Genomic DNA, 22,225 nt, shown 5'->3' on the forward strand with positions numbered 1-22,225 from the left:
AATAACAAACACCCCCAAAACCAATCCACTAGTAGCCAAACATCGCTCTGCAATTGCTACACACATTGCCTGCTTTAAGCATTTGGGCTCAAATATGTTAACAAATTAATGTGGTTAAGACAAGTTACCATGTCAGCTGCAGTATTAGTTAGTGGTAAATATTTAGTAAAGCATACTTACCTAACTGTTAGCAAGAAGATTTTGAGGAAATGCTTTTGACCTCATATTTCTGCCAGAGCTTGAATGCCCCTGAGTAATAACAGTTCAGCTGTCAGAGCTAAGACAAGTTAGAACGGCCTTAAAGGGGTTACCACAGTTAATGAGGAAAGCCTGACTTCTTAAAAGTGGCTACTGCATCCATCAAAAGGATCTTTTGCACTTTCTTTAACATTAGAAAAAAATGTATGAGATTGGTTGATGCTGCATCTGTTTGTTTCAATGATGACTAATGATACAAATTACTGTTTCTCCCTGTTTCATACTGGATAAGAAAGTAGTTTTTACACATAAACCCACAGAATAATTCAGGTTGCTAGAAAGCTCTAGGCATCATCAAGTCCTGCAGACACAGCAGAACTAACCTCAAGCTTAAGTCAGGTTGCTCAGGGCCTTTGTCTGTGTGACTTTTGATTTTGTCCAAGGATGAAGATTTCATAACCTCTACATATAACCTGTTCCAGTGTTGCACCACTATCAGTAGTTGGGGGTATTTTATCCTTACATCCTACCAGTTTCCTTCACTGCAACTTTTTTCTTCTTTTATTCTGTACTTCTGAGAAGGGTATGCATCTTCTCCACAGCTTCTTGTTCAGCTATGAAAGAAGGTACAAATGGATCAACCCTCCTCCCCCCCAGCCTTTTCCAGGATGAACAAATCTAGCTCCTTCATGTTCCCCTTGAACAGCACATGTTCCACCTCCACTTAATCATCTTGGTGGCCCTTTCCTGGACTAGCTCCATTTCATCAATCTCTCCCCATTGCTGGGGCACAAAACTGGACACAGTCTTCCAGCTGCTGCATCACAAGTGCCAATCTGGGAGGAATAATCCCCTCCTTTGATCTGCTAGCTCTGCTTTAGCTAATGCAACCCAGCGTGCAGTTAGTCCACATCACACAAGGGTGCACTGCTGATTCATGGTACTCATCAACACAGCCACCATCCTACAAGCAAACACCTACATTTATAATTGCAAAACATGAAATTAGTCTTTCTGAGTTCCCAGTTTGCACTGGCAATCACCCATCCTCAGCCTGCTGTGGTGCAGAAATTAATATCAAAGCCCTGGCCATCATAAAAATCAATACTAGATGCTGAAGTGTTACTCTAGTACTGAAATCAAGAAGTGTAGAGAAGGAAATTAGAATCATCAAATTCTTTCAAATGATAACAACTAGAGCAAATTGAGCAGCTATGAAACATCATGTTCTTTAGAGCTTAAAAGCAATAAAAAAACCCTAACCCATGCAAAGCTAAATAATTTTTATGGAGACAGTTTCTTTTCTCCGCAAGTAGAATTACCAGTTTAAAGATTTTGCTTTAGCTGGTACCCTAAGATTTCACACAGTGAAAGGCCATTTAGGCCATGTATATAACTGAAGCCATCTGCAAGCCACACACATACAATACCTTCTGCCGTAGGTTTATCTCGCAGATTGATGGAGATAGTTCTTTTCTGTAAGTAAATTAAACTTTGCAGCCTACTATATATGGAATTAGGTTAGATAAAAGAATATCCAGTCCTCTGCCATCATTATTAAAATGTTGTATTTACACTGTTACTCATTAAGGAAGATTTTTTTGTCCATATAACTACATTTTTAGGAATAAGAAACATGTCCATGCATGTAATTTTGATTTTACAATTCTAATGGTGTCCTTCAGATTTCTATTCCCATTGAAAACACACAGCTGCCTGTAACCCGCATCCATTCCGATATTCCACAATTTCAAAGGGTCTTTTCTGATCTCTTGACCCAAGATGTGGTCATTAGCACCCTCCCTTAAGACAGGTTGAAGCGCTGTATGATCCATGCTGTTACTCCAAGGAAAGGGGACAGGCAGAAGGAAAGACTAGGGAAATAAATCCTGTTGGAGGTCAGAGTATTGAACAGGGAGAGAGGCTAAAGGAAGCTTCACTTAGAACACAGAGAAATCCAGTAAGATTTCTACATCCAGTCACTAGTTTATGTATGTGCTTTAAAAAAACCCAACAAAACAACAACAACCCCAAACAAAATCCAACCAAAAAAACCCACCAAAAACCACATATAGGCCTTGAAATTAATTAATTCAGATTAAAAATAAATAAATAAAAAAATCACCAGGAAGAAAGCAGCCCTTTAACAACTTCCAAATCCCTAGCTTACATTGAAAAGAGTTCTTGGAAGGAATCTGAAAATCTTGACAGCTATGAGATTACATCCTTCATCTCACACATCTGATTATACAAAAATAAGGATGTTCCATTTTCCTACTCGGTGACTTCTGAGATGTTATTTTCACTATGAAGCGCTGATCAATTGCTTCTGAAGAGGCTGACAATGTCATAATGATACAATGAGCTCTGCAGTTTCCTTTGGACTTGGTTAAGTACAACAAGAAGTTCTAGGAGACCTTTACTATTCAAGAAAAATGGATACAACAGCAATTTTTAAGTTCTTGCTGCTGTCATTCTCATATCAGCAAAACAACAAAGATCATCCAGTCTCCCTGAGACAGAAAACTGATGCTTAAAATCTGAAGATACATCTCCAGAGAGAAAAATTAACATAAAGTTCAAACCATTCAAAGCTATTTCTCCAGATGCTTCCACTCTTCTAGATGCAGACTTGATATTCTTGATTCATGGACGGTTCTTGGACATTCCAGTTTCGTGGTCACGGCATGAATATTTTCAACCAACATGGCAAGATCTTTAATCAGCTGCACTAATCTTTTTCAGGGATTCTGACACAGAATTTGGTATTTGTTTCTTCACCTGTTTCTGGTGTTTGGGTTAATACACTTGCATGGTATCAAATCTCTTCATTATTCCTGGACTCAGCTTCTAAGGTGATATTCTTCAGCTTTTGTATGTATTACTAGGGGACTTGCTTCTCTGCTTGCCATGATCAACTTATTAAAGTAACTTGAGGAACTGGGAGAGAGGCTATTGATACATTATCTTTCAGTCATGAATAAATCTGCAACACTTTTTGTACGGCTATTCAAGTTGACAGTATAGAGGTGAAAGGGCAAAGGAAAAAGGGCCTTACCACTTTTCTGAGGTACACACACCACTCTCAATCCTTCAGTAAGTTATTTTGCTTACAACGGAAAAGTGGCAGAACCCAAGTTCTCATGTCTGAGCTTCACTACTCTTCCTAAGGAACAAATGCCCCCACTCCGGTCTCAAGCCCAAATGTTCTGTGGGGCAAAACCTAACCCTTCCTTCAGAAAGCACATGCTAAATCCCTCACCTCCCCTCCTCCTCCATCTCCCACTGTCCCAGTCTCTGGGAACTTGAGGGCAGCCCACATTAGCACACCAAGGCCTGCTTCAACCTGTGATCACTGAAGAAAGCTCTGCGAACTAGTGGTGCTATCGCTGCCCTGCTGTTGGTGCCCAAGGTAGCCTATGGAAAGCCAGCAGAGGCAGGAACATCTGCTGGTCCCAACTGCACAGCGTGGACACAGCTTGAAGCAGCTGGCTTTTTGGAGGAGAGCCCATCCACACCCACGCACGCCTCTTCCTCTCACTCTGGCCCCCAGCAGCCCTCTCCTCCCCTCCCGTATACCTCTATCACAGCCAGTCTCAATTTACACGGGTACATGAGGCAGCACGATCATTTTGTCAGATGCTGGTCAGTTGCCTTACCTGCTAAAAATAGAGCCACGCAGCAGCAGCGACTGACTGGCAAATGCCTTTTTAATGGTGACTGACATATTCGGTCAAGACAACACTCGAGATGTAAATTGCAAACAATGAAGGACATTTGTATAAGGACAGATGAGACGAAAACAACAAAGCACCCTGGCTTTGCTTATGAGACACATATGAAAGATTTCTGCTGCTCTTTTCAACCGTGATGCTATTTAGATTACAATTACTTAAAGCAAACCAACAATAATACAAGCTCTTCTGCTACTCTGAGAGAGGCTATAAAAAATCTCATTGTCAGCTGCATCATTCATCACGATAACCTCATTTCAACCGAAACAAAATCTCCAAGACATGCCCCCGCCCCTTCCCTTTTTTATTTGCCTATAATAAGGTCTATAGTCTGGGGAGCTCTCGGGCTGAATTCCATGCATTGTGATTCACAAAATGAAAATCTGGTATTATATGCCCACTGACATTCACATCCGCAGCAATTCATGCAGCAAAAAGCCATATGCCATGCACCTCTGATTTAACTGTACTACAAAAACATATCCTGGAAAGAAGAAATAAAAATAGAGAGACAAGAGTGGTTCCTGAGACCTGATTATTATCCACACTTTAAGACAGGAATGACAAGGGCAACATCACAAACTATGCTGTTTTGGTGACAGTTCCAGTTAGGTTATATCATTTTCCTTAGCAACTAACACACTCTACATGCAAGTGAGGAATTCTTTCCCAGTGCAAAAGGTTTCTACAGAGTACAAAAAAGTGGTTAGCACAGATAACCTACGCTCAGTGTTTCTTCTCTGGTTATCAGGCTTTCCACTCAGTCATCTTTTTGAAGGCTGAGGTGTTTATTGGTTTGATCAGCACCCACTGAGATGAAAATGAAGAGCGCTTTGAAAATACAAAGTACCAACAGTTTTAAAAATTGCCATCTCCAGGGTGTTAAGCAGACCCGTATGCATTCTACAGAAACACACAGACTTCATTAGAAAGCTGGAACATAAAATGCACTCTGGCAATGATGGCGAGGATTTTCACAAATAAGAGATTTCATTGTTGAAACCAACAGTGAATTTCAGCACTGGGGAAAGGATAAGAAACCAGTTTCTGACTAAGGAAATGATCATACTAAAAATATTTTTTTCTTTTTTCTTCTTCTTCTTTTTGTAGTAACAGATGTTTTGCTGAGACACCCCTTCCTTTCCTTGCTTTTTGCTTGAAAAATCAATTTCTGTCTTAGTGTACCCATCCTGGCATACAAATGGACAGAATTTCAGCTTTAAAATGCTTTTTCTTTTATTCCTATGCCCTCCATGAAATCATTGCATATGTGATCACTGGAGAAGGACGGTTCAGCTGAGATAATAACTAGTTGTGACCCTGCTACAAAAGACTTTTGAAGCCTTCTGGCAAAGGCAGAAAATAGTAAAGATACTATTTTTAATGAAAAAACCTCTTAGAAGGAGAAAAATACCTCATAAGCTGCAAAGTGCAGGGAAAGGGCAAGTGTTGCTCCTTACTGCTTCATTATCTAGCCTAAGTACTTATATTTCACAAATTAATTTTTAAAATGTGTTTGCATTCTTGACAATGCTAGTTAAAACTGAAAAATTTTCAAAAGGAAGCAACCAACTAGATTTAAAAATGCAATACTCTTGTTCAGTTCCTTTGAACTTGACAGTCCCAACCTTTGGGGTATGAATATTTAATTTTTACAGACCGATGCCTCAGTATGTAGAAGGCCTAATCTTCAGCATCTTAAACATCCCTTCTCAGGTTCCTGCAGCCAGAAGCAGCAGACTAGTAATAAACTGGCTTTGACAAACGCAGTGGGACACATTTGGAGATCTGATGGGTGTAGATAAACGCACAGAGACAGAGAAGACTAAGCAGAGCCATTCCTAAATGAGCAGCCAGTGAAGGAGTAAGCTTGCAATATCCAGGCCACAAAAATCACAGAGGGAACACCAACCAAATGCTAGTAAAAGGTCTTAAACAGGCTCTCCCTACATCACATTAATGGAGGCTGCTAATGGAATAGATCCGACAACCTCCCTGCACCCAAACTATGCTCTTCTGGGAGATTCCCATTGCATTTGGAGGGTATTGTTTTTTTCAGTGAAAAAGTCACATTTTCTGTGTAAGCTATGCAGCAGACTTGCAAAATGTTAATTGCTATACTTTTTTTTTTATAAATTCATGCATTTCACAATTAATGATACAATATATTTATAGCAATTATCTGTTTCCAATAAAAGTTAATAAAGTGTTAATGGCCTCAGGTGTGAAAATATGGAATTTAATTTGTGCTAATCTGCCTAAGCCTGGGGAATACTGAATTCATTCTATGTGAGAATAATTTATTTGCAGTATCCCTGACTGATATAAACAAAGCATTGCCAAGGGAAGATGCAATAAAGCTAACAGAGAGGTGCAATCATTCCACTAGCCCAGCATTTCCCACAGGTAAAATGCAAACAGAACAGCCTTCCAAAAGCTTCTCTCAAAAGAAGTTAAATTCATCTGCTTCAGATTGGTGAAAAAATGCCCATAAGAAATAATAAATGCTTTGGAGAACATTGTGAAAAGCTATTTATCATCCCTTTCTCTTCTTATTATTGAAAGGAAAAGCAGGTGACAGACGAATTTACAGACTGACCAAAGGATTTTACTTTCAAGTCTGTTTGAATTAATGTTTCTCCTGTTTGAGTCTTTCATGCTCCAGAAGCTATCATTTGCCACCCTCCTCCAAGCATCCCTGTGAGGGGGTGGGAAAGAGGGGCACAGACACAGAGCAAAGCACCACCTCTGGGGCTGGAGCTGCTGCTGCAACCTGGAGCTGTGATGGTGTGATGGAGGAGGCTGGAGTAGCCAGACATCCCAGTTCTGCTTTTGGCCCTGCCACTGCTTCACTGCCAAGGCATTTGGGCTCTGGGTGCCTTCGTCTCCTCCCTGTAAAATGGGGTTTATCAAGATTCGGCCAACTCTGCAATGAGCAGAAAAGTGCAGAATATTGTTAGAGCCACTAGACAAGATCGCTTGAGCATGCTAGAAGACCCGCTCCTCCTCTGGGTGTGCAGCAAAGCCCTGCCGCTTCCAGGTCAGGCATGGAGTTGCCATGGCAAGGACTAGCCCTAGAACAGCAAGGTTGCAGCCGGGGGGACATTTTGGACAGGATCTGCGCGCAGTCTGCACCTGGAGTCTACCCAGTCTGCAGAGCACCCAGCAAAGCTGGCGACAGCTCCTCTGCCGCATTGCTGCTCTGACCCTTTCCAAATATACCTCTATACCTTTGCTTCCTTATGGGTGACTCACATTATCTGATAGTGGTGTTGACTCACAACATGCTTCCACACAAAACACCACTCACACAACTACGCTCCTTTAAAGCCTGCCTTGAACACCTAGTCATATTTTGAACCTAGCCTTACACAATTATTCATCCTACAGCTGCTGAAAGTGTGACAACACTAGAGAAGCTGAGAAACCTGTGGCATGGCACCTCCAAACTGTCAGTGAACAAGGAAATAGTATTTTTCATTTTTATGTTATGCTTGGTTACCTTTTCTGTTATCTTGTCAGCGAGCAAAGAAAAATGTTCACAGGGTCTGAGCATGAGCAATAAACATCTTTTGTGGTTATCGAATGCCTCGGTGTTTGCTTTGCTATTTAATTACAGGACTCACGTAGGGCATTTATTGTTTGCATCTACTGCCACTGTGAACAATGTCTACTCTACTGATTACCACACAAGACTGTTATGCGTATACCTGTCAGTGACGTTTATTATCATCTTGCTGAGCAGACCCTACTCCTGCACGGGGATCCAGTGCAGCAGCTTGGTGTGGCACTGAAATAGCCAGATACCACAAGTGCTCAGGGTACCCAGGTCTTCCACTGTGAAATGAATGCTAGCTTTGCCAAAATGCTGAAACCTGAGGTTTTGGGGGTTTCCAAGATTGTTTTTATGACAAAATACATTTTCATAGAACATTTAAAAGCTGGTGCTTTATACTATGATGATCTCAAACACAGCCAGACGGCAAAATAAATTAACTTCTCAGTAATGAGAAAAATGCATCAGTAACATCATTAGCCAGCCTCGTCCCACTTTTCTATCCCTTAAACCTGTAGTTTCAGTGAATGCAGTAGATTTTGATTCCAAGTGACATACACCACAGGACTTTCAAAGTTTTTGAGTTCTGGCATCCCCTACTTAACTTTAGCTGTAGGACAAGGCCTCAAGGACAAGAGTCCAAGTACTGATAGCCTGATGAATAGAGACTTGTTAGAACTTGTAGGGCAGAAGCCCTGGGAACAAAGGAACAAGCTAACTGCAGACCCCTGAACTGCTACAGTTGAGGAGGCAACCAGATGGACAGAGAAACAAGTAGCCAGATAAGGGAATGGATGGCGCCGATATGTAATCAAGAAAGCCGCGTAGAAAGAAACTCCCTAACTTTGGAATAGAAATTATTGCTATGTCAAGATAAACGAATAAGTTCCTATTGTTCTAACGGTGTGCCTTAAATATCAACCAATCAGTGTTTTTTACGCTTAAGATTTAACCAATCAGTGTGTAATATGTAGAAGGCAGAAACGTATATAATTGTAAGAAAATCACTAATAAATGGACATTTGCTTGCATCAAGCTGCGTCCCGTCTCTTCATTCGCCGCATTTAGCCATGTTGAAATGATAATCCGTGTCTTGTTATGATTAGCCATTTTTGGCCATCTCAAAACCTAAAACCATGCAATTACACCAATAAAAGCAGCTATCATTGTGTTCGTTCTCTACAAAGCAGCTTCAAAACCTTGGTAGGTGAATCAAATAATGTCATCTTTTTCCTTCCACACTGGGACTAGAAGCAGAAATTTTTATTCTTAATGGTTATTTTAAGATGGCACTAGACTAGGCACAGAATTAGCAAATTGTTCATATTGTTCTGCAGGTCTAATAAGACAAGCTATGGCTGGCCTTGCAATTAAAATAATCTGTTTGCTCACCCTTTCTCCTATTAGCATGTGAACTTCAAACGTACAAAAAGCATCAGACTGAAATCTCTGGAGACCAGAGGTAAGAGGATAATTTTGTCCCCTACATAATGTCCTACCTGTGGTCTCACAAGAAACAATATGTGTATTTTACAAGAAGATCACTAAAAAGATAGTGATCTCAACGTAAATGCTCATTAGGGCAACACAGGTGCATTTACTTAAGTACAACTAGTGGGGATCAACAAAAAAATTTCCATTGGGCATATGCTTTCATTTGGCCCCATGGAGAGAATTTTACAGTGGGGTAGTTACCTTGAATTCTACCTACCATCGTGCTAAAAATAAACAATAAATCCCCCAACCAATTTAAGTACAACTTAGTCTGTGTGACAGCAGGGCCTGATTACGCCGAGCAGAGTGTAGGTGGTCCCTGCATGAGGGAAAACTGACTGATGGGCACCTATTGAAATGGGCAGGCTGGTGATGAGGGTTTCTAGATGCTAGAGTGCGAGATAACTCAGTTCAGGTTTCTTACAGTCAGCACTGACTCCAAAAATCAATACACAATGGTTTCTTCTGCTGCAATAAAACATCTATGATTATGTAAAGCTCTGAGACAAGATTATGTTTTCGAAGTCTTAAACCATGCTGTCTGCTGACAAATGACTGTGGAGGACAGAGCTTGTAAAGTGTCCTTTGATCATCTGTAGGCTCAAAGAAAAACAAAAAGGTTTAAAATGGAATTGTTGCCACTTGCATGTCTCGTCTATCCAACTGCATCTTAATTTTGCTAGAAAACTCACCAAGACATGAATTATGTATGCCTTAAAATGTTATAAAGGCATAACATAAGCTTAGCTGCCTGACTGAATTATTCTATTCAGACACCTACCCATATATTGAGAGACTGTAAAGAAGGTTTTAGGTCTGACAGTATCATACTATCACCGTAGAGGTCCAAGGAGTTTTTCTAATCCAAGAGTTGACAAAAGGCGTCACTTTTAATGAATGAGAATTGGAGAGACAAAGCAAGAGATCATAAATGTTTTACTAAAACACCATAAAATTGTTCCAACTATGAGTAAAGTGCTGTTTTATTTTGTTTTTAAGCTTTAAAAATGAACAGACCTATATGAGAACTTCACAACATGAATTGAAGAACTATGATGGCACAGTATGTCATTTTGTCATCAAAAGAAAGACTTAATCTGTGGCTTAAAAAAACCTTGAGAACAGGCACTAAGACCTGAGGGGAAGTATTCAAACACCTCACTTATTTTAGCACTTGCCATTCTCCAATGCAAGAGATGAGAAAATAAATCTCTACATGTGCACAGAGACCTCCTCCAGCCCTTCAACACACAAGCTATTGTGATTAATTAAAAGTTTAAAATTAAATAAAAAGCTCCTTTTCTTCAATTACGATTAAAGATCAAAGGAAGTGGATTAGCTTTCTAGCAGAATCTCCAGGTCTCAAGAGATACCATCCAATATACTGAGAGTATCCAATTTTGTTTTGGAGATTTTGTGGGAGGAAGGGAAGAAGGTAGAAAATGGCAGGTGGTAGTAAACCATAGCAAAGTGGCATTTCATACATTACCATGACAATCAAGTTATTGAAACTGAAATATAATAACAGTGGATTAAAAGACATTTTTTTCACAGCAACTAAGCTATTACATCTTTTGAGGTCTGTTTTCTTTCTGTTCACTCCTGAAAGTATGGGCTGAATGCTCCCTAGGTCCACATGGCCTTTGCCTGCCAAGCTTTCAAAACTGACCGCATAGAGATGGGTACCCTTAGCACACAGGGAAGATGCAAAAAGAGTACTTACATGCTGTGACCACCAAATTCTCTTGCCAGGTAAGGATTAAAAACACTGTTGTGTAGTTTGGTAAAGCCATCAGCTCTGGCAGCTGTCACCCACCAACCAGATGGGTAAACCTTGGGTACCACTATATAACATATCATCCCCCACAAATCCAGAAGTGCTTCATAAGCCCACACAACCACACAGTTTGCTTCACTCACAGATCCCTTCAGACATTTATCAGCTGAGTAATGCACATCACCACCACATGTCATTTGAAGTGGATAAGAGCACAAAAATCTCCTTATGACTAAAAGAAAGGATTTAGATAAGCAGAACATAATTACAGAACTGTTAGAAATGAGTTGCAAGAGTTTAGTATTCCCCCCCCCCTTTACAAAAAGTTACAAAATCAAGAGTGATTTCTGCAGGCAGAGATCCTGGGTTCATCTCTCATACACCACAGTGCCTCTCCAGACAAAAATCCTGGCAGGGCAATGGCAAATGTTTCAGATTTGCCCCATGGTTAAGAATCTCCTATGTCCTCAATAACACACACAGTAGGAACTACTGCCCACCTTACTGAACCTGAAAATGCTGCTGGGTGAAGTTCCAGGATTTTCAGTAACAGAAAACACAAACAGCAAACTAGTCAGATCAGAGAAGAAGCTACCTGATATTCTGTTCAGCTCCACAGCAATGCCTAACACTGAAAAGTAAATCTGTTTTCTTTTTAGGGTGATCTGGGCTGTTGTCAGAAACTGGACCATCCTCTACCTGAATCCCCTAGGATTACTAATAATATTCCAGTTCAAGTTGTGAGAAATCATGCACACAAGTCCTTCTTCTACTGAGACAGAAGGCCTGTAACAGACAATTGTAAATTAATTTATTTAAAACAACCACATATTATGTAGCCATCTTAAAAAAGTTGTTGCACTTCATTTTAGGTTTCTACACTGTTCAGTGAATTATCTTCCTGTTGCTTCTTCTGTGCTCCTGGATCATTAGGTAAGAGAAGCATGTCAGAAATTCCATGTGAGAACAAGCCTTTAGGTCATCCAGCTACAACACCACACATTTTGGATTTCCCTTGTCTCTTTTGTCAGGGCTTTGGTACCGCTGCCTACTCTCTTACCTAAAAGAACTCAACAAAGGTTATTCTGCATTCTGTCCTAAGGATTCACCATCACTCTCCAGTAGAAAATGGACATTTAGACCACTTCAATACTAGACGGTTCCAATTAGAAGTTAGGCATGATCATTCTTACTAGATCTCGCATAACATCTGAGTCTGGTGAAGTCACCAGAGCACTTGTATGGTACATGCTGACACAGTGCATCAGTCTCACTTTTCATTCTCAGCCCACAGCTCTATAACCAACATATCTCAGGGTGAGAGGCTCAAGATGCAGTCAAAGGATCCCAATGAAGACAAGCATGCCAGGTGGCCACAAAAGCATGAGTTTGTCATTCTTACAAAATGCCAAAGATCCTGTTCAGCTTCATGGTAGATTAGAGTTAAAATAGGATGTCTAGAGACCATTAAGACAGAAGTCTTGTTCTCCATAGCTTTGCTGAGGATCAGAAAATTGGATGAAACCTCCAGAAATCTGTCTTACAACAAAAAAAGGTGTAATACTGAGGAGTTTTTTTGGTTGGATTTTTGTTTGTTTGGTTTGAGTTTTGTGTTTTAACAGGCCAAACTGCACAGCACTTTGTCAGGATTGTGTCCACTCTTGAATATTTTATCACTTTAGTGCTCACATGAAAAAGGGATGCACAGAATTATCACTGCAGTACTCTCTTTGCATTATTTACAACCTCGGTGGCTGCAGCACTTCAGCATAATATTGCTAACATAAAAAGGCAGAATTCCCCCTCAAGCCAGGTTTTTAGTTTCACAGTCTGCAGTGCAACATGATTGAAAAAGGTCTATGCACCTCTCTTATACCTCCTATCCCCTACCCCCACTTTTTTAAATGCTGGCGCTCTGATGTGCAAAGAATCCGAACAGATAAAACTCCACAGCATTCAGCAGATGGGGATTAGTAAATCCCTGTGCCTCTAGGGAAGAATACATAGCCTTGTTTCACCATCCTGCCCAGTTATTTCCACCCCACCCTTTTTCTTGCCTTGTTAAAGTCCTCTGAAGTTGCCCTCATTTCCTTCCATGTCTTGTTCAAGAGCTGAATGCAGATACAGAAGAACTCCTCAAACGATCTGTCATGGGTGAAGAACATGGGATGGAAATCGTTGCAGGTCTCACTGGCTGAAAACAGAAAAACAAGGGTGGGTGTGTGTGTGGAATAAAACACGTACAGGCAGTAGCTTCAAAAAAACCCCATAAAATACAAGCAGCCACAAAACCTTGTGATTTAGAAGAATCCCAGTTCTAATAGCAAAGGATGTCAGAACATTATCCTAAAAAGTCAGCCTTGACCTACAGTCTTAAAGACAATGAAACATGGTATAGAGCCTGTCTGCAGGAGACCAACAGCAACAACAAGAGGAAGCAACTATCTGTTTGCCTGAATTTTCTCTCAATAGGTGTTTTGTTCGTGCCAGGTTGTGTTGTTCAGGCCAGGGCGAAGAGACACAAGGAAGAAGCACAAGTCCCCTCATCAAAACATCAGTCTTCCCCACTGCTAACAGCATGTACCTTACTACATGCTGAGAACCAAACCCCAAACCCCATCAGTCACGAAATAGTATTAGATCAATGCACACACTGAAATGTGAAGCTCTGCTGACACAGCAGATGATCTACCATATTGTACATGGATATACCACAGAGGTAAACACAGAAATCGAGACAGACATATAGATGAGAATGGAACGGATTAAATTTGTCCTTTGAAAATAACTGAAAACAAAAGAAATGGCTCTTCTATTGTCTGTCACTTATCTAAGGTGGAAGAAAAAAAAAAAAAAAAACACCAACAAACCAAAATGCAAACTTCCTTTTTAAACCAATACTGGCTTTAAGGAAGGAAAAAAATAAAAGAATATTATAATGATGTTCCCCAAAAGGAAAAGTACAGTTTGGCAAGACTGCTGTGAATCTCCTTGATCAAAGAATGGATTTTCAAAAACTAAAGGCTGAAGCGATGCTGACCTGCGGGCACATCTGAGCAACCTGGGAACAGAAGGGGCTTTCTCCAAGTCCTGAAAGAGATCCTTAAACCCTGACATGACTTGCAGGACCTCAGTAGGTTGCACATTTTCGTTCTTAAAAAAATAACAAAAAATGTCAAGTTGACTAAGCCTTTCTTATATACCCAGTCCTCAAATCTCTCAGCTTCAGCTTTCACTTCTGCATGAGTGCTCCTTTGGATTTTTCCAGCAGTCACTCACGTGCCTATACAGCAGCATCTTTCCTTACTTCAAGATCAAATAGCCACTGCTTAGGCAAGCTTCCTCCTCTGCAAGAACAGCAGAATTATCGAGTATTGGGATAAATCACCCTTTTCCTTAGGCTGGCTCAGTCTGACATCTGCTTTCTCTCAGTGGATGGAGAAATTAGAATTAAGACTCTTTGCAGGAGAATGTGCATGGCTCAGGCAGTCTGACTCCCGGCAGCAGCTGCAAACACTTTGTCCTGGTACCTCTCCTAGCCACAAACCCACCTTTTCAGCATGTTTAGTTACCTCTGCTGGAGCAGTGGCTCTGCCATAGGGACCTGAGTTGTACTTAGAAGCACCTGAACCCTTAAAGAAAAAGCCTTTCTGACCTTTCCTAACATGCAGTATTCCAATTATAAAGCATAACTCTGAAACTTAATTGTAAATTTGAAGCTTAATTTTAACATCAGATTTACTAAAAGCTAATCAATTCCTCAGCTACGCAGCGAGAATGAGAGTTAATTTTGGAGCACAGGTTTCATTCTAATCAAGTAAACTCCATTTACTTCAAAGGATGTGCAGTCTAGGGGGAATTAGTTAAAGCAGAGACCTATATTTGTGAGGCCCAATTCATTCCCTTTAAAAGAATAAAATGCCTCAGGCATGATTTTCAGAGCTCCTTCAGCTTCCATTCATTCTACTGGAGCTGCAAGAGCTCAGCGCTTCCAATGATCAGACCTTCAGCCTGTAATAATGTCAGAGACACAACAGAACAGAATCTCAGAGGCCACTTGTCTTTAAGTCATGAAATACTGTAATGATGAGAGGAAATAAAATAACACCAAGCAGAAGAATGTAGCCAGTACCTTCACTGTATAAATCACAGCACAAAACAAGGCAATAACACGCCACACGTACTGGCCTTTCTGATTGTCCTCAGAGCCTGAGCTTATCACTGTTCCTGCCCATAAAAATCAATAAATCAAAATTAATGGAAAGGCTAGGGATTCTCAGAAACTTGATCATCAGTTCTAACTCATGCTCTGTATGATAATCAGCCTCAAACTACTACATTAACTGTTCTGCATGCAGAATCAGAGGTGCTACCCCCCTCCCCCCTTTTTATAAGCAGGCAACATACTGTGTTTTATGCCTTTCCAGGTTGAAAATGAAATTCTAAAAATCACTGTTATTGATATAAATGGAGAAAGTTGGGCCTGTTGAAAAGCAGGTTCAATGTCTTAAAGTGCAAAACAAATCCTAAAAAAAATTCTAAACCAAACGGTAAACAGCTTCCTCTCAATTCCCATTCAGCATCCAGATAATAGAAAAGGAAAAAAAAAAATCCATACTTCACTTCAAATGTAGCTTTTTGTATGTCTTAAAAATCTATCCAGAATAACACAATTAAATGGAAAAATCACAAAGGAAGCACATCAGGGGTGCTTACATTGTAGCCTATCTACAGGCTGCAGCTCAGGTCACCTCTATGTTCTGCTCAAAGTGGTAAGTATGTAATGAAAGACAACCCTTGCCCTGATACTTTCTTTCTCCCTTCAACAGGTAAGAAGAGGACGAAGGAAAAGGCAATGCTGTGTTACTAGTGGTTTCTAGACCACAGTAAGACCCGAGTCACAACCTGTGATCTTACCCCACCCTCTCCAGCTCCAGTTCAGCACCTCCCATATCAGAGCACTGCCTGTCTCTGCGGAGTGGGAAAATTCAGAGGCTGATCAGTTCTACTTATTAAAAATTTCTTGGATTTATTTTTTCACTAACTTGTAAATTGACTAGTTCTGAACTGAAACAGAAGTCCAGCATTGGATAATTTTGAGACCTTCTACGTAACAGCTGCATGCAAAATTCCTGCCCTTAAGCCCAGCGCTCTCTAACCTTCATTTTCACAAGCAGGGACTAACCACATTTATAACCACAGAAAAAAACACACATGGCTGCAACACAAGGACACAAATCATCGTGATTATTTAATAACATCATCAAGTTTTAATTACGCCTCTGTGAGATCACCTTTGAAAGGCAAGTCACAGATGTCTGGCCTACATAAATCAGGTGAAGATCTTGTTGATTTTCCTTTCTTGGCACAGTTCTCAGAGCTGTAGATCAACATGCCACCTCTCAGTATTCAAGTAGTCCTTCAAGCTTCTAGCTGATCTATAGCTGTGACTTTGAGGAAGAAGCTTAGTTCATTTCTCATCATAAATTGCACTGGCAAAAAAAAAGAGCTAATTTCTACCTGAGAGTTTATGTGGTTCCTTCAGTGTATATATTTAGTGTCTACCCAACACAATTTTGCCTGTCAGTTCATTGTCTATATTACAACAAAGACATTCAAGCATCCCAGTCTGTTTGAGTGGTAAACAGATTTGATATGTTATGTTGTTCCTTTGTGGATTAGTAGAAAACAACAAGAAAAAGAAAACAAATAGAGAAAGAAGAAAAGAGTTATACCTTCATTTTCCACCCCATCTCTAAATGCCCTTTTCCATGAGAAACAACATCATTGGGACTGAATTTCTTTTAGCTGCGTCAAGAACGTTAGGTATTTGCATATTTGCATAAGCCTGTCTTGGAAGGGCACAGATTACATGATGATGTTTCAATAACTGACTTGAAGTACAAGAGATGTATCATTTCAAAGTTGCTGTGGTGAACTGAATACAAACAACAAGGATTGCTGCATTCAAGACAGACTCCAGGAAAGGACAAGTGCACGAGATCAGACACCAGTCAGGTGTGTCACCTCACTGTCCAAACCAGCATGAACAAAAGGCCACCAGTTCAACACAAGCTGGTTGATAGCTGGAAGTGCTGATTATATCTTTCCCTCACCTTAAAAAGTAGGCTATGTGTAGAGATCTATAAATAGTTTCCAGTTGGAAAGGGGGAAAAATATTATTTTTTTATCTTAGAATTTATTTTGTGCAATACTTGGAAGCGACACAGAGATAACCTTCTCCTCCTCCCAAAGCTACAACAGCAGACAGAAACACAGTAATACACCTCTCTAGGCAAGGTACTGTCCTTGATCTTAAAACATCTCTGCTTTCTTCCTGATTCTGCTAAGCTATGTCGATAAGATACTCATCCCTCACCATGTCTTTAAAGTGGCATATGGTCAATCTGACCTCCCTTGTAAAGTTCTTGAATTTAAGAAATTAAATAGGTTGTACTGGTGTGAAAGCAAAATAATAAATAGCCATATCTATCATGAAGAGGAATGTTTGAAATTAGGAACCACCCAACCCCTTATTTTCAAAATCCATTTGTGATGTTAATGGGGGACAAGCTGAAGTGATTTAAACAGTCATTTTTCTGTAAATTTAAGGCTTGGACCCATCACACTGGGAATGCATATGAAAGACAATTTACTAATCACAGAGGAGCCGCCTCATTCATGGATGTCAGCCATGTACAACTGGTCTACAAAATGCAACTAGAATAGATTTGATTAAGTAGATAATAAATAAAAGTGTTAACAGGGCTGTGTATTCTCAAATATTTCAAAAGCAGGCAGGCAGCTTAAATCAATCAAATTACTCAGGCAGCCATATAAATGTGCTCACCTGGTGTTAATACTGTCACACATAAAGGGACAGACACCTGTGGTGAGGAATAAGACCCTGTTCTGGGGGTGGTATTAACAGATCCTGTGCACCCTGAAACCCATAGCAAGAAAAGCAGCCTGAAATTGCATCAGCACAATTTTGAGATGAGGGAAGCAGTGATGCAGAGCCATAGGAAACTGGTTTGCAAAGTTCCAGGGAGAAAGGGGTTCGACAGCATCTCCCTGTCTGAAAGGTACCTGGGATCCATGAGATCTTCAGAGAGATCTGTGTTTTCTGTTACTGAGCTGCTGCTTAATTCTGGGTGAGTCATTTGTCCCCTCTGTTGTTTTCCCCAATTTCACAGGATGGAGATGACAATATTTGGTCAGAGAGGAGGCGGGTGGAAAGATCTATTGCACTTTCTGAAGTGCAGCAAGATCCACAAATGAAAGGTGCAATATGGACCTTGGAAATACCATCTCCACTTGGCACAGCCTTCTCTGGGATTATTATTTGCCAATAACAGAACACAACTGAAGAGCAACTAATTCTCACTCGTTCTCAGAAGCAGCAAGACTGTAATTTCTGCTCTCCCTGAAGGTGCAATACAGTAAAAATAACTACTGCCATGACCATTTTTATATATGCAATCAAAACTTCTCTCAGTAACACACAGAGTATATAAGAAAAAGTGCACCTAATACTTCAGAAATACAGCAATTGCCAAGTTACCTACACCACTGATCCCTGTAGTCTGCTAGCAATAATTTGGGAGAAAACCTTTGGCTACCTTTCTGGCATGTGATAGGGAAACAGTGTAATTTAAGGCAAAGAAGGTCACTAGCGATGGCAGTGCAGTAATGAAGTAGTAATATTGCTGCCAGTCATGTAATTTTCTTTCCTAAGGAACAGTGCTGCTTAGAAGACTCAACTGGTATTAGAACAAAAGTCACTCATCCTTTTTACTTTGATTGAGAGAGTAAGATACAAACAATTAAGCTTCAAGACACAGCAAAACAATGCAAAAAGCTAAGCTGCATTTGCAATCTAGGTGAATTACGTGAAGATTTTGTTCCACCTACTTTGAAACAAGAAGGGGATAAGGAAGCACACTGCATCACTGAACTGTGCAAGATGTGCCACTGGTTTCCCCAGGGGTGTGGGCACATGTGTATGTCTCAGAGAATGTCATCCCAGACCATGATATCAGGAGTGAATCCGTAATTCAGAATTCCAGCACCAAAGTAGCATACACACAATTACTTGGGAAAGCAATAAGGTGATCATGTGAAGTAGGGCAAAAATGCCCCCTCCCTTAACATGGTATATAGCATTTCCAGAGCACCAACATAACCCAGCAATATATAGCGACAAAAGACCTTCAGCAACTTACTTTACCTGATCACATATTTAGTTGGAATAGAAATGATACGAAATTGCTAAACATGTGGCAAAACTACCAACTCAAACTCCTCATAAAGACATAAGGTAACAGCATTTCTCTGAATTGACAAGACTTCTCATTAGGGGAGCTATAGAGGGAAACTGGAAAAAAAGTACACATGAAAGGCTTCCTACAGTCTGTAAGCTTTCCTTTTTCAAGGCTGAGAATAAATTTCACTATGCAATGAAAAACAAGGATTCCACGAAGCCTCAAGCCTGATGAGACAGGCAGGACTAGGATGTTTATGGCACATGCAAGCCCAAGCCTCTTCACTAACTTACCCGGATTCACTTTGAAGATGACTGCTTGCTGTGTCAGGAACACACCTCCCTTCCCCAAGATACCATCAAGTAAAGGAGCCATGATTTAAAAATCCACTTCTCTCACTGTCCCAAATAAAACTGGTGGAAGACGAACCCTGACTATTGCAGCATAATTCAATAAAGCCCCACACTCATCACTACCAACAGACCCAGCAGTTTAGAGCTGGCATCTGTGCTACATCCATAAGGAAGGGGCTGAAGAACCGTACCCAGGCAGACTCACCGTGCCACATCCAGAGCTGATGGTGAACTAAGAAGCTAACGAAGCCAGTAGTGCCCATGCAAGCAGGCTGACTTTGTAAAGATAAGCCCTTTTGCACCTCTCAGTAAACACGGAGACTTCGCTGCACCTCTCCTGCTTAGAATGGACCTGAAGACTGAACATTGTGATTTGGAAATGCAAACAAAAGGCCAAAGTGCAAAGTGAGAAGACTAAAAAAGCTCTTCTATGCAACAAGGACCTGACAGAGATTACAAAGAGTCGGCATCATGCTGATAAGGGTTCCTATGTCTTTCAAAAGCAGCCTATTTTTATTTGTGATAAAACAGGTGCCAGATATGAATAACTCTGAACTGCCTCTACAATGTGTCACAGGACACTGTTGGGCAAACAGGAAAGTACTCTGCTTCCCTCTTCACTCCTCCACTACTCCCAGAATAAAAAAAAACCCCAGTGATCAATAACAATAAGAAAGGGCAGTTTTAAAACCTGATGTATAAACTGGAGTGTCATTTTCAGAGGTGAGGGAGCACTTCATTAGAATTAGTCATGCACTTCTAGGAAAAAAAACTCCTTAAGAGTGGAAAAGGTATCAAGAAACAGGAGCTTGCATTTGTCATATCAAAAGGAATGTCTTTTGTGAGAAATAAAAAATAATTAAAAAAAGACATAGATCTGCATTTATACTCCAACATATTTACAGTATCCTTGAATAACAATATAGAATCATAGAATCATTTAGGTTGGAAAAGACCTTTAATATCACCAGAATGTTAATTGATTAATGTGCTAAATTTGCTTAGGGACTATGAAGTCTTTATGGTCACTTCTAGTAAATATATAGAATAAGAAGGAATTACACATTTAAAGCAGAATCTACAGAAGCTTGTTTAACAAGTAAACATACTATGCAAAACCTCCTTACAAAAGACAGCACTGCTGCTCTGCCAGGTTCCTGACACCTTGCAAAGCACACAAGGCAATGGTGGCTACATGAAAGCTTAAAAAAAACCACCACAAACCCAACACACCCCCCACCCCCACACATAGAAAAGCATTTCTGACAATTTCTAAGCCCACAGACTGTCTACTTGAAGTCCGACTGACACAGATAGTGGCACTGACAGAAGGCCAGCTAAGCTCAGACCTATCAAGGGAAGCACCTTATCACATCTGTTACGCGTTGATACCCTCATCCCTTCCCTCTTACATCCCTTCTCTCCTAAGCCCTCAGAGAAACAAGTCTTAACTCTTATCTCCAGACAGATCAGGAAGAATGACAGTAGCAATGGGGGAGGTAGATATTCTCAGCTTTTATAAAGAGCAGCATAAAGGCAGTCACTTACACTGCGTAACCGCTCGTTTTAGTTCTACACCCATTGGCAAAGTTTATTGCTAAATGCTGTACTCTGGCACAGTCTCTATTAACTGTTGCAGCACTGCAGACCCAGAACACTGAGGGCTGGAGTCAGAAGTTGCTGGGTGCAGAAGTGGACGCTCACTGTGCTTGTGCGTCTCCTTGATGTCCCTTCCAACAAGCAGTGCACTGCGAAACTACCTCTTGTGGCAGGATTGCTGACTTTTCAATTCCTTCTGACTGTTTTGAAGAGCACCAGCTTAGCACTTCTCCTCCTGAAGGGATTCTTGCTGAAAAGCACACTCTTCCCTCTAATTACTCATTTTCTTTATTAGGAAGTTACGTAGACTGCATTATAGGTTATAGCTCATGCCTCTCCACAGACCACCTGTGAGATACTTCATCAAGAATATACTCTGGCTGCCATTTGAAATACAGACCATGCTGTTTCGATTCACAAGAGAGGAGCTGTCACTGAAAACTAATTCTGCTTTAAATAGGCTGGCTAGGGTTCCATCTGTAAGAAAACTTTAAGAGGCCTATAAAAACCCGCAGGAAAACCACTGCAAACAGTAACCCGGGAAGCCTGCAGATTTTTTTACGTCCTCCCTTGTTACTTAAGCAGTTACCGTTGCCCTTTCCTTCACATGCATCTCCTCATTAAAATCAGATGTTTAAAATCATAGCATGAAGAAATGGTGTGGTCATTGTGTAAGACAGCTAGTGGAAAAAACCATATTTTTTTTCGCTATTTGATCTTACAAGTGAGCAACAGCGGGAGAACTGCAAGGAAGAAAAACAAATGAGCAGATGGAGAAGCCAACAAACCAGCAGTCAAGCCAGGAAGGAAAAAAATCTTTCCTGGTACCATGTCATTCGCCTATTAGAAAAAAAGGGTACAACTGAATTACCCATGCAGACCTGGCACAGACAAGCCACAAACCCTCTGTACTTACCATTAGAGGCATCCGTGTATGAGATGCCTCCTTTGGTGCACTTCTGTGACAGGCTGTTAGGCTACCTTTAATGCCCCCATGGTGGGGTATGAGGCAGGCTGGCTGCCTGATACCTCTGCCTGACCAGCCAGGCTAGCTCCCAAAGTGCAAAAGCTGGGAGGACAAATGACCTGTTATCTAGAAACCGAGTAACACAGCTAAACTTACGCTAGCTCCTCTGCCATCACAGAAAAGGCAACAGCAGTACTCTAAATTCAAGCACTTGCTTTGAATCAATCCCGGATATACTCAAAATGCCAAACAAGGTAACAGACGGAGATGTGGGGCAAGATGA

At 40.7% G+C, this 22,225-nt stretch overlaps 1 protein-coding gene across 4 annotated transcripts in view; it reads right to left on the reverse strand.

Annotated features, from left to right (window-relative positions):
• The window catches only part of ELMO1 (engulfment and cell motility 1), a 311,558-nt gene that overhangs the window by 94,270 nt on the left and 195,063 nt on the right, over positions 1-22,225 (reverse strand). For all 4 annotated transcript variants that reach the window (XM_080383306.1, XM_080383308.1, XM_080383305.1 and 1 more), the window contains one exon: positions 12,817-12,953. In XM_080383306.1, the coding sequence (XP_080239432.1) occupies positions 12,817-12,953 (137 nt within the window). The remainder of the gene's footprint in view (positions 1-12,816; positions 12,954-22,225) is intronic.

Source organism: Falco punctatus (genome assembly GCF_963210335.1).
Source record: "Falco punctatus genome assembly, chromosome: 4".
In the NCBI taxonomy this organism is placed as follows: Eukaryota; Metazoa; Chordata; class Aves; order Falconiformes; family Falconidae; genus Falco; species Falco punctatus.